Source organism: Cebidichthys violaceus, unplaced genomic scaffold (assembly GCF_023349555.1).
Source record: "Cebidichthys violaceus isolate CVI_PGR_0920_01 unplaced genomic scaffold, fCebVio1.0.p SCAF_197, whole genome shotgun sequence".
NCBI classification, from domain to species: Eukaryota; Metazoa; Chordata; class Actinopteri; order Perciformes; family Stichaeidae; genus Cebidichthys; species Cebidichthys violaceus.
In genome coordinates, this window is record NW_027176369.1 from 56,836 (window position 1) to 70,095 (window position 13,260).

General features: G+C 43.9%; 1 protein-coding gene across 2 annotated transcripts in view; it reads left to right on the plus strand.

Annotated features, from left to right (window-relative positions):
* scube3 (signal peptide, CUB domain, EGF-like 3) overlaps positions 1-13,156 on the plus strand; it is a 68,910-nt gene extending 55,754 nt beyond the window's left edge. For both annotated transcript variants that reach the window (XM_068714002.1, XM_068714003.1), the window contains 14 exons: positions 2,083-2,199; positions 6,354-6,476; positions 6,624-6,740; positions 6,853-6,948; positions 7,099-7,215; positions 7,733-7,894; positions 8,078-8,281; positions 8,477-8,638; positions 8,733-8,900; positions 9,011-9,172; positions 9,263-9,460; positions 9,577-9,729; positions 10,182-10,261; positions 10,539-13,156. In XM_068714002.1, the coding sequence (XP_068570103.1) occupies positions 2,083-2,199; positions 6,354-6,476; positions 6,624-6,740; positions 6,853-6,948; positions 7,099-7,215; positions 7,733-7,894; positions 8,078-8,281; positions 8,477-8,638; positions 8,733-8,900; positions 9,011-9,172; positions 9,263-9,460; positions 9,577-9,729; positions 10,182-10,261; positions 10,539-10,691 (2,012 nt within the window). In that variant the 3' untranslated portion in view covers positions 10,692-13,156. The remainder of the gene's footprint in view (positions 1-2,082; positions 2,200-6,353; positions 6,477-6,623; positions 6,741-6,852; positions 6,949-7,098; positions 7,216-7,732; positions 7,895-8,077; positions 8,282-8,476; positions 8,639-8,732; positions 8,901-9,010; positions 9,173-9,262; positions 9,461-9,576; positions 9,730-10,181; positions 10,262-10,538) is intronic.
* Positions 13,157-13,260: the final 104 nt, after the last annotated feature.

Below are 13,260 nucleotides of genomic sequence, written 5' to 3' on the forward strand. Positions count from 1 at the left end.
TTCCTAATCCGCATGAGGGCACTCGGGGAGACGTTCGTCAGATGCCGTGTTTTCTCCAGAAGGAACATTTTGATAGAGCTCTTATCTGTTCCGTATGAACAGCAGTGGCCTTTTCCTTAGTTCCAGTCAACTTCATTTACCTCCTCAGAATGTAGTATTGGAGGTTGGGAGTCCTGACACACAGACGTTGTGCTCCTGCAGCGAGTGGGCAGATTAATAGAGGGCAAAGAGAAGAAATAATTGATGGAAGCTCTGGTTTATTTCTGTTCACATCTCTCTCTCTCTCTCTCTCTCTCTCTCTCTCTCTCTCTCTCTGCGTCGTCCCGCACGTACATCACCACTGCATACCTCACTTCAGCTGCCTGATAAATAAGGGTTGTACTGTAGGAGTCCCAGATGTCTTCGCACATCTCCTCTGCGGTGCAGCGCAACACAAAAGCGATATATAATGATAAGTTGCAGATCGACTTCTGGCGTCGCTTGCTGCAACATCTTTTCGAGGGTAAACTGAGTCACCGCGCCCATTTCCCAGAGGCGTTTTTTTTTTTTTTGGACTCTTCACTTAAAAAAGTGCGCTGAGCAAAGTTTACGCTCAATATGCCAAAAACAATCACTTTTGCAATGCCTCATCCAGCGTGTGCAAACCCATGCTGCTCTCATCTACCACTGCTGTCATGGATCTCCTGAGGGCCCCAGAGGGGACGAACAGCTTATTCAGCTTTTATTTGTGACAACTTCTGACTCTCCCACACAGAACCAACCAGTGCATCAGGTTCTGAAAGATCACTCAGATGTTCAACCTAAAGTTGTTGTTTTTTCTGCAAAAGTGGATTTTTTTGTAAATTGTTTTTAATGAGGTGGAGTTGAGTCATCAATTAATAACTTTTCGACCTGCGGATCTCCTAAAAAGCTGCTCTCACAGCATGTTCGCCATACATCAACCTCAATGAAGTTTAGCTGAATACATGAAGGGATATGCCCAGCGTGAACGTGTGAATATTTTGTGCAACTCCATGCAAGATTTGCGCAGACATTTATCCGTCTGTCTTTCCTTCGGTTTCTTCAAGGTAACCCGTTATTTAACCCAACTCCTGTAATTGCTGTGAAATACCTGCGTCGACTGTTTAATGGCGGCTGGCGCTGCCTCATAACTCGGAGGAGGTTCAAGATAATGCGGATGAAAGCGAGGCTCTTCGTGGGGAAAATCCTGGGAACCTTTTCTTTTAAATTAGTCAATTACTGCAGACATCCAGCGACGTTAGCAGCAACATCCCCGTTCTCTCCCACCATGTGCTGCCCGGGCTTGACTTAGATTTCTGCTGACGTTAAAGGAAACCTTGATCGTAATAATAACCGAAAAATATCATCCGTCTCCTGTAGCTTCATGTATCAATCCGTCTGGTCTTTGGGCCCCGTGACATTTTAAGCGACTTAGATGCATGTGTAAGAGAGGAATCTCAAAAAGATAAGACAGGGAGGCTATACTCACATGGAAGGAAGGAGGTGTTGCTTTGTGTATTTGCAGGTTTGACATCTTCTTATCTGCTGTCTGACCTTTTTATTTAAATACTACAATGATCACTTGTTTTTGTTTTGTAAATGATTTTAAACGCATGAAATCCATATGTCCTCAGAACCAACGAGAGAGACGTCACATTTATGGGGATTCTCACAATACCGGGTGATTCACGTTATGGTTAAGAGGAAAGTGATTGACAGGTTTTATGAGCGGAGAATACGGCACTTCAGCTCCTATTATCGAGCGGAGAGCAGACGTTCTTTTTTGACTCCTGCTGTGGTCGCTTGTTATTTAAAAAAAATAAAAAAATACTTGGAAAAAGTCCATTTCAGTACATCAAAATGGAAAACCGAATGACAGCAGGAGGTCAACCACTTTACCTGGTGCCCACCAGAAGATGTGTTGCTTTCAAAGGATGCTTTTTTATGTCTTTTGACCCATTACAATTCATGACAAAAGATGAAAAAGTGCTGTTTGAAGGTCTTTTATGTGATTTTTTTTTTTCTTCTTTTTAAACCGTTTTGAGAGGTTTCTAACAGCGTGTCTTTCTTCTATCCATGCAGACATCGACGAGTGCTCTTTTGATCGAGCCTGTGACCACTTCTGCGTCAACTCCGCCGGCAGTTTCCAGTGCCTCTGTCACAAAGGCTACGTCCTCTACGGCCTGGCGCACTGTGGGGGTGAGCCAGCACGCCTTGTCTCTTCATGTAAATCTCTCCTATCCGTTGCTCTTCCTCTGCATCCTGCACCTCTTTGCTAACCCTCCATTAGTTGCTCTGGTAGGGGGGGAAAAAAAAAAAAGCATAACTCCACTTTAAATAGACATTTATATTTCGACTGACAGTTTAACACTCCCTGCAGCATCCTGTGTAGAGTAAAAGACCATAACAGATAGTTGTTGCTGATAAATTAATGCATTTTTAGACAACTGCTGATTTACTTCCAAAGCATAGTCCTTTAATTTGGTATCCTACTTTAGCCACGTTAACGACTTGGCTCTATGTCGGTCAGACTGAAATATCTCAACTAAAGGACAGATTGCCAGGAAACTTTTAAACAGAGATTCACGGTCACCAGAGGATGAATCCTGAAGACTTTGGTGACCCCCTGACTTTTCCTCAAGCGCCACCGTGAGGTTGATATTTCTGGCTTTGAGTGAAACTTCTGTTCTATTGATTACCAGGAAATTCTGTTACTACGCACATTGATAGTAACCCTTTATTTTGGTTTATGTCCAAATTGCCCAAATGTCTCAACTGTATTTTGTGTTTCGTGCTAGTTAGCATCAAGATGTTGAACATTATATACGTAACAGAATACCTGCTCAACATCAGCATGTGAGAATGCTGGTTTTAGCTCGAAGAGCTGTTGGGTGAGCACAGTCTTATTCTTGTTACATAATGTATGAAAGTCAACGTCGTCGATCGACCAGAAAGGTAATCCATCAAAGTCAACGTTTGGGCACTCTTTCTTTCTTTTTTTTTTTCTCCCCCCTTTTTTTAAATAAAGGTTATTCCAACATCTGACAATGTTGAGTTGCCTTCCTAACAGCGAGCCATTCATACAACATTATGGTCTTCAAAGATTCTGTTTATTTTTATTGTTGGCTCTGCATGTCACAGCTTCCTTATACATAGAAACATTGAGAAGTCCCTGCATGCAACTGCACTCTTGTACAATAACTACATTTGAGTTTTTAAATTGATTGAAATGAGCTCAAACAGGTGGCGGTAAAATGAATCTTAAGAACTTTTGCTGCACTTGTCGGTAACGTGAAGTCTCGGCGATTTTGTGCTGCAGTTACATGAAGGTGGAGTATGACTGTGTTCATTAAACATTAGCAGGTACCTTACAGTGCTCTGGCGTGGAACAGATAGCAGAAACAGCCTTTGGTGTCAGAAGGAGGTGTGTGGGGGGGCGCGTCAGATCTGCCTCGCAGGCAGCGAGAGGCCCGCCAGAGCACATCAGGGTGTTGCGGCGGCCCTTTGATGGAGCGTGTATCACCAGTAAGAATCTGCTGCTGTCTCCATCGCCTCAGGGCCTCACAGTAGTTCTGGGAGAGACGGAGAGAGAGAGAGAGAGAGAGAGACGGCATATGCACTTGAAATACATAGCTTTGCAGTGATTTGTTCTTTTTTTGTGTGTGTGTCTGTAGTTTGACAAGTCGACTGATCAGGAATGTTGCAACAGAATGTGGAATAAGCAACGAGACCAGAGAGCATTAACATGTAGATGTATGACATCATGAGGTCTGCACAAACACAGTAGTCAGTTACTCCCTCAAAGAGCACAAAATGGCAACATCTCAATGCGACCAGGACCAGTGCATGTTTTACCGCTATTTCTCCTCATTGTTTCCTGTCTAATAAAGGTGAAAAGGCCTCGGAAATGTTGGTTTGTTACTATGCAAGAGCCACATTCAATATAATTCTATTTATATGGCCCAATTTCCCAAATTTGCCTCTGTTCATCCTCTGCTCTCGGACCCTCCCATCGGATAAGGACAAGCCCTTTAAGGGAGCAACAGATGAGGGATGCATCTCCAGACAGAAGTGCAATAGATGTCATGTGTGCAGAATAAACAAGAAAATAGATTTACAACATAGGAAGTCCATATATGACAGAAATGATATATATGAGAGTAGTAATATCAGAAATAATATACAAATAATTCAGAATAATAAAAGCAGCTGTGGATAATAGAAATATGACTAATAATAGTAGCCGTTTCACATGCTGGAAGTGGAACATCTGTATTAGTATCATGCCCTCCATTAAAGCAATGAATACCTCTCTGAAGCTCACGTCATGCTCAGCTGGAGCTCAGTGGAGTCGGACAGATTGTCGTTGTCGTGTTCTATCGTCGGGCGTCGCTTTTATCTCGTCCACCCCTGTATACATGGTTGAACTACACACACACACACACACACACACACATGCGCACAGGCGGCTCTGCTAGCTGTCAATTTCAGGTAATGAAAGTACCACAGCTGGATTTGTAGGGCTTTTCCTCACATGATGGACTGTGATCGGGCCGCAGTGAGCCGCTGAATGGTCCGGCGTAAGTGACTCCCCATTCCATTGTAGAGAGAGAGAGAGAGAGAGAGAGAGAGAGAGAGAGAGAGAGAGAGAGAGAGAGAGAGAGAGAGAGAGAGAGAGAGAGGAGGTGATGAATGATTTCCTCTCGCTTTTCATCGGCGCTGTCAGAGCTGTCAGATAACCCCAGAGATTAATGGCGCTCCCCGTTGTACCTTTTTCACTCCCGACCGTAAACCGAGGTTATGTTATTCCACATGTGGTTTATCAACCGAAATATATATATATATATATATAACTGCCAACAATCCAGAAAGCGGCGCTTCAGTGTTTAACAATAGACTCACCCTAAACAAACCCAATTAGGTCAGTGACCTAGCTGTCGAGCATTGTGCCCGAGGCCTGTCAACATTCCTCCCAAGTGAGCGTATATCCAGCCATTCTCCCTCTCAGCCAGCAAAACAATCCGCTCATTTTCTGCTGAACCGGTAGGAAAAGAGTTGAAGCAGTTGGGACTAAATACTTTGTAATTTTTTTTTTTTTAATTTACCTCATTTGATCCAAGCAGCATTGACCTCAACAGAAGGGGCTTTCCTTCTGTGTTTACAGAGATTTGAGAAAAAGCATAAATCCCAAACCACACACAGATTAAGTTGATGTCTTATCTAGCTGTCCAGATTGTGTTTTAGGAAAATCCCTCTTAAATACTCGCATTACGGTGTTTGGACTGGGAGTTTCTGATGTTGATGAGTCAGCACACAAAAGTGATTCAAATTCAAGGATTTGCAAGATTTCCATGAACTCCCCCCCCCCCCCCCCCCCCCCCAAAAAAAAAAAAAAAACATCACGAAATTCCTCTCAAATTACACAAAGCCATTGTTGAGTCTAACTGTCAGTTTGTCCTCTTTTTTTTTTTTTTTTTGTTTTCCTTCCCCGCTCATCTCTCTGCCTCTAAGAGCACGCAAAGAAAAAAGACTTTGAAAGAAAGGTCAGAATACATGTATTTGGTTACTTTTCAACGATGGGAAGAACAAAAGAAGTCTGAAAAAATAACGGTTTGCTGGCAGATGAGCTGCGCTTCCATCAGACATTCATTAGAGCTCTTTGTCCTTTTAAATCGAGGATAAGCAGCGCACCTCTCACTGCGTTTTCCAGGGCAGCTCTGGCAACACATTGCTGTTGGTGAAGTCATCGTCCTCTTTCGGGGGGAGTGCCGTGGCACGCGGGCCCTTTTCTTATTCGGGCAGAATGATTGAATAAGACGAGGAGGCCAGATCGCCGATCGCTGCCATCATCTCCGTCTCTTTTTCCCCGGCGTGTCATCCTCAGCTCAGGCCTCTGAACTCACTGTCTTGTCTTTCGTCCAGTGGCAGCCAGCCTGCGTCCGCATCCCGGATGCTTTTAGTGGGGGGGTTTTTTTTTTTTTTTTAGCTCGGCGGTGTGTTTTGAAAAGGTGATTTGTAATTTACTGCTCGTCCACAATTCTTCCAACGTTTTGAACGTGAAGTTGAATGTGGCAACACCGAAAACAGGAAGAAGGCCTTCTGTTGACGCGTTCGTCTTCCTAGAATGTGACTCTCTGACGGGATGAAGTGACCTCTCAGGAGCGCCTCATTCACAGCTGTGCTGCTCCTTGATAGGCCCAACAAGATCTTTTTTTTTTTTAACTGGCCACGTTGTTTCTCAGGGTTTCTGATTTTATAATGAAGAACCTTTTTTTTTTTTCCCCTCCTTTTTAAAGTAGGCGTGTACAAACTCACGTGTGTCCGCTAAAAGTCTTCAACGTGTTTGTCCACAGATATCGATGAGTGCAGCATCAACCGCGGCGGTTGTAAATACGGCTGCATCAACACTCTGGGGAGCTACGAGTGTACCTGTCCACCAGGGTACAAGCTGCACTGGAACAGGAAAGACTGCGTTGGTATGTAGCAGCACTGCCCCCCTGTGGTCAATTCGCTGACTCGCACTCAAAAGCACTCTCCACCTTCTCTCTCTCTCTCTCCGCTTTCTTTGCCTACAGTGTGTGTGTGAGTGATTCTCTGTGGGTTTTTTTTTAATGTTCCCTCAGAGTTGATGAAATGCGCTCTTGGACTGGTGGCACCAAAGGCCACTCTAACCTGTAGCAAGACGGGCAAGAAAGAGAGCTGCTCTCTCACCTGCGCCTCTAAGGCTCACTATCTGGCAGGTACGTCGCCCACAGTGAGCGTGCGATCACCAAAACGGATGTCGTTTTGAATCAAACATCCTCCAGACTGAGTGTGTTTGTGTGTGACCCTTTTTTTTTTTTTTTTTTGCAGAGTCTGACAACAGCTACTCAGTCAGTTGTGGTATCCCCATCTTCAGAGGGAAGTCCCCTGCCAGGCTCAACTCCAGCAGCAGTCACAGCTGCATAGGTTCGCCAACCCTCCAGATTCCTTTAATCGAACCCTTTTTTTTTTTTTTTTTTTAAACGATCTGTCAATCACAGTCTTTGCTGTGGCAGCAGCAGCGTGACGTTTGCCGTGTGCCGCCCCCCTACCCACTGTGCTGTTGTTTGTCTGTAGAGACTTTGGCCCCTCCAGTGAAGCAGACGGCTTCTTTCAAGATTAAAAACGCCAAATGTCACCTGCACCCGAAGCTGACCGGCAGGACGGAGGACAGAGGACGGACACTCGGACCAGGTCAGTCCTACTCTGTGTGTGCTGCTGTGTAGATATGCTATTATTTATGGACATTTATAAGGTATAATTAAGAGCTGAATATTTAAAATGGAACTTTTTTTGATAAGGAATTAATTGTTTTAATTATCTAATCACATTCACTGGTGCCGGTAATTGTCATATACAATTATTATTATTATTATTATTATTATTATTATATACACTTGTTGGTTGGACAAAAGAAGCAATTTGGCTCTGGCAAATTACAATGTGCATTTTTCACAATTTTCAGACATTTTATAGACAAAACAATTAGTCGATTAATGGAGAAAATAATAAAGAAAACAGCTATTTCAAAAAGTGAAAGCAAATGTTTATAATAAATAATACTTATACAACTGCTAATGGTGTATCTGCTGCCTTTGAGTCATACTTTCCAATAAATTATAGCTCTTGACATGAATTAACATGAATTATTAGTCATTGCTGTGCGATTGGGGTTTGTTGGTTTGTTTGCTGACGTCCCGTTGTTTCACAGGAGGGGGGCAGCCCTGCAGCAACTGCCTGGTGACGTTTGTCAACCTCAAATGTGACTCCTCTAAGAAAGCTAAAGGGCGACGCGCTCGCAACCCCGCTAACAAAGAGGTAACGCGCATTACTCTGGAGCTGGAAGCCGAGGTCAAACCTGGAGACACTACAGGTCAGTCATCTAGCTTCATGCAATGTCTCTGCAGCTGTTACTGTCTGTGTCCACCGTGTGATGATTCTACTGGACGGCCGACAGATTATTCATCATTTGGCAAAGCTTGCAACCTAATATCTAGTCCGTTATGGATCTGCCGTGTGACTAAAACAAAACGTGTTTTTGTTGGACCATAAACAGGGAGTTGCAATCTCAGCTGCCTGAGACAGCGCATGGAGAAGCAGGTGAAGACGTACATCAAGGCTCTGAAGAAGTCCATCAACCAGGAGCGCTTCCTGATCCGAGTCGCCGGTTTGGAATACGAGGTGGCCCAGAAACTTCCCCAGGCTACTCCGAGTCAGGAGAACTGTGGCCCGGGCTGGGAGAGGGACAGCGGACGATGTGGTAAGACTGGAGAGCTGGACTGGGAGTGTTCAGCCATGAAGGCTGCTATTATAATGCCTATAATAATAATAATTTCAAGTGTACTGGGTCATGTTTGGATCAAAGTGCATCAACCAAAAAAGCTGAGTTTGAGGTTTTACTGATTAAACTGACGCGAGTCCTCTCTGACCGGAGCCGTTGTGGATATTCTCTCAGTCAGATGCTTGTCGGGGTCTTACTACCACGGCGAGCAGGAGCGCTGTGTCCAGTGTCCACCTGGCACTTTCCAGGAGAGGGAGGGGCAGCTGGCCTGCGACCTCTGTCCCGGCAGCGACGGCCACGGGCCCGTCGGGGCGCGAAACATCTCCTCCTGTGCAGGTAGACGTCTTGTTTTCAATATTAAACGTATTTCCGGTAGTTATGCGTCCCTACTTAGTAAACCGTCTCTCCGTGCTCGACTAATCAAATCCAGGCCAGTGTGCAACGGGGTCCTTCTCCAGCGATGGGTTCAAACCTTGCCAGGCGTGCCCTCAGGGCTCCTACCAACCAGATTTGGGGCGCACCCTGTGCTTCCCCTGTGGGGGAGGACTGGGCACCAAGCGGGAAGGCGCCAGCTCCTTCCATGATTGCGAAGTCAAAGGTCAGCTTGTGCCGTTTTTTTTTTAACGCAGTCAAAGAAGGAAAATGGACTCAAATCATTTTTGCAAAAACCTTCCCCAATTAATATGCGTATTCGTTTCTGCCCTGCAGTTCAGTGTTCTCCAGGTCATTACTACAACACCACAGTGCACCGGTGTATCCGCTGCCCACTGGGGACGTACCAGACGGAGTTCAGACAGAACTACTGTATCACCTGCCCTGGGAACACCACCACGGATTTCGATGGCGCCACAAGTGTCTCGCAGTGCAAGAGTGAGTCTGAAAATTACTGTTTTATGTTTTTTTTTAAGATTTCTCAGACGCGAGCCGGAGCCCAATTTTGTTTTGTTTGCGTACGTCTAGACAGGCAATGCGGTGGCGAGATGGGCGAATTCATGGGTTACATTGAGTCACCCAACTATCCCGGTAATTACCCCGCTAACGTCGAGTGCATCTGGAACATCAATCCGCCCAGCAAGCGCAAAATCCTAATTGTGGTGCCGGAGATTTTCCTGCCCTCGGAGGACGAGTGCGGAGATGTGCTGGTCATGAGGAAGAACTGTGAGTGTCTCTCGTTCGTTCCGGGTTGATGTTTTCAACAGACGTCCGAGTGTGTATATAGATTGCAGCATACAAACCCGATTAAGTCACCGTTGTCTTGTATGTGCCCCTACAAGGGTCGGCTACGTCCATCACCACCTACGAGACGTGCCAGACGTACGAGCGGCCCATTGCCTTCACGGCCCGCTCCAGACGTCTCTGGATCAACTTCAAGTCCAATGAGGCAAACAGCGCCAGAGGCTTTCAGATCCCCTATGTTACTTATGATGGTACGTAGCGTTCTCATTTATTACACAAAGCTGGGTGTTTTCCCGCAAGCTTTGTGAGACCACAGTGACCAAATTCCAATCAATTCAACCTCAACAAATGATGTGCTAATTATGACAATTTCATACAAATGTCTAAATAGAATGAAGTGATGACATTTTGGACAGGCATGGACGTAAAATACGACCTGACTGGTTGGAAGATTAGTAATTCTAGCGATTAAATAACATATTGTGACTCTGACATGTAAAGTGTAAAATACAAATAACTAAAATAAGGAATAATTTAACATAAATATTGGGTTGGGCCAAATCTACATTGTTTAGACATACCACGAGGTGACTTTACAACTTCACTTACAGGACTTATCGGACCATTTTTCATTTAAAAAGTGTTCCTCAGAATGTCATGGTGTGACCGGCAGTAATCGTCTCTTGTGTTTCCCTAAATCCAGAGGACTATGAACAGCTCGTGGAGGACATCGTGCGAGATGGACGACTGTATGCCTCAGAAAACCATCAAGAAATCCTCAAGGTTTGCCGATTTACTTCTGTTTGATGTTCTACCGTTTGTCTGGCTTCTTTTCTTGAAGACCACCCGGGAGAGAGGTGACTCAAAAACCAAACAAAGCTGTTGCTAACAAACACACATTAGCGCTAGCATGAGTCAGAAAATACTGCATTTCATACAGTAGGTGTGTTATTTGTTTCTCAGCATTGCGCAACAGCTTCAAATGTTATTCAAAGGATTATTAAGGGCGGAAATGTGGATTTAAGTGTTGCGTTTACATCCGTCTGTTCTTCCCCTACAGGATAAAAAACTGATTAAGACTCTTTTCGACGTGCTGGCTCACCCAAACAACTACTTTAAGTACACCACTCGGGAGTCCAACGAGATGCTTCCTCGCTCCTTCATACGCCTCATAAGCAGCAAAGTGTCCGCTTTCCTGCGACCATACAAGTAAAGCCTACACAGCTGCTGAAGCACGGGATTGTGACCCACCCACCACCCCCACCCCTCCACCCTCCCCTTCCCCAGACCTCCCTCTCCACGCCATCCCGCAACTCTTACAGGACTTAAAACACAAACACACCAGTATGTTTACCCTCTCTTATTTTCCATAGGCTTTTGACAATAAACACTATGCAGACCTGAGAAATAATGCAAATTTGTGTTTTAGGTTGTTTTTGGGTTTTTTTGTCAATCTCCATTTAGCCATTCAGCGCAGGTCTGCAATCCCCGAGCTCAAGCGTTTTAGTGGGTATGTAGAGTATGCGAGTGGGTTTGGTTTCTGTTGTGCAATGAAACCGCGAAAAGAAAAACAATAGAAACGCCCATTTCAGACAGCAGGAGTGACGTTTTGCGAGCGCGGTTTGAGCTCGATAGAGCTAGTTATTGTGTTTGCTTAAATGAGTGGTCTGAGCTCCAACTCCTACCGTTAAGTATGACTGTAAGTGTCGTGCAAGTGTTGTGTAACCCCAGTTCCATCTTCAGCGTCTGTGTGCTGTCCTCGAGGAGGAGCGGCTGTTAAACTCGCGTCGCAGCTATACGTTCCAGGTTCATTCAAAGCCTTACTATATTTGAGCTCTTAGAGCAGTTTCAAGGGTTTTTAAACTGTTAAAACAGTTCATGTTTTTTTTTGTGCCGTCTGTCTAGACTGTACCCGCGGTTTTTTTTTTTCCAACCGTCAGATAATTTCTGTTGCTCTTTTGTTTTTAAGCTGACTTAAAGCAAATCCAAACAGGTGGTTTATCAGTCCAGGAACATAGTGGAGATGAATAACAAACTAATAATTGAGAGCCACAGAAATGAGATCATGTGATGTCTAGTGGAGAGAGAGAGAGAGAAAGAGAGAGAAAGAGAGAGAGAGAGAAATGTCTTTGAGGGACATTATGTTTGCTGCTGCTTTTAAAAAGGTCACTTTAATTCTTCAATCTCATATCGTCTTTCTGATGTACTCTACACACCAATAGTCTCTAGGTTTAAAACTAAGAAAGCTCCGTGTCTGAAATACTTAGTTCTTACACAGTAAGTCGATAATGTCACATTGCCTGTCTGTGGAATACCAGTTTTATCGTGTTTTTTTTTATTTTTTTTATTTCAATCTTGTAAATAATGAAAATAAATTAGACGAGGGTTGAATTCTTTAATCCTAAATTTCGTACGCAGGACCCCCCAAAATTACTTTCCACCCTTCACGTCCCGCCCGTCTCAAATCCAAAGACACCCAGTACTCCCTTTGAACACCCCCACTGGCATTTTGTTCTGTCCCAATGAAGACAGCTCTTCCAAAGACCGCCCAAAAAAAAAAAGAAAAAAAGGACGGGTCACTTTGTCTTGTGCACTAAATTTAGAGCCCGTCATCCTACCTTTTTTTTTTTTTTTTTTTTAAGTACAAAGTGCAATGAATGAAAACACAGCTTACATTTTAGTTACACCCGTTTGTGAAATGTGATTTAGGCTGCATTCTTGTTAAATATTTATCAGTCACTATGGACAGAAGATGTTTAGGTTGCTCTTATTAAGAGAAATACTAAAACAATGTAAAGTCTGTCGAGAACTGATCATCTGGTGTGTAAAAAAATAAATAAAAATAGTGATTTCAAAACAGCGACCAAAATCTAACATGTTAAGATATTCCAAGTAGATAAAAGGAATTGCTTGACATTTTTGGGGAAATACGCTTATTTTGCTTTCTTGCCAAGAATCGTATGAGATTGAGACTCATCTGGACAGATAGCTTAGCACAAATACTGGAAACTTTGTCCCAAAGTAACAAACTGACTACCAGTGCCGCTAAAGATAAAGGGGGTTATGTGTTGCATCGTTTTATGGCTAGGACATTACTGGAAACCTCAGTGACTCCTGAAGGACGCTCAGCAAGAAAGGGAATAAATATTCCTCAGTCGGGACTAGTCTTTAGTCCCAACATTCCTAAATCCTTAGCGCCACCACTTCAGTCAAATTGGTATTATGATAATCCCAACACCGTGTCAAATTTTAATTGGTTCGGGGGGCCCCCCCATTCGTGTAAATACAAATAAGTGGTACAGGATATGAAGCGTACCATCTCAAACTCTATTAAGTAGGCGACCCAAACATGTAGGATGACAAAAGGGATTCTGAGCACGTTGTCAAACCAGGGCGATGCCGGGCCGAGCCTCGAAGAACTCACGTCAGCCCAGCGGGCGGCGTCCCAGTGCGCTCCCAAAAAAAACCCCCCCCTCCCACCAGAATCAGCTTCTTTCCTGCAACCCGATAAGTTTTTTTGTTTTGTTTTTGTTTTGTTAATTGTTGCCTTTTAACGAGAGTTTGCTATGATGTATCATAGAGTTGATAATGATATTTGCACTTGAATTGTTATTGCTCATGTAAAGAAATGTCTGGATTTTGTATTGTCTTTTTAAATGAATGGAATTGGTGTTCTTATTTTCTTGTAGCTTGTTTGTTCATGAAATGCTCACTCACCGTTTAGTCTATAGAGATGATACATAACATTATCAACTGTTAAAAAAAAAGAAAAGAAAAGAAAA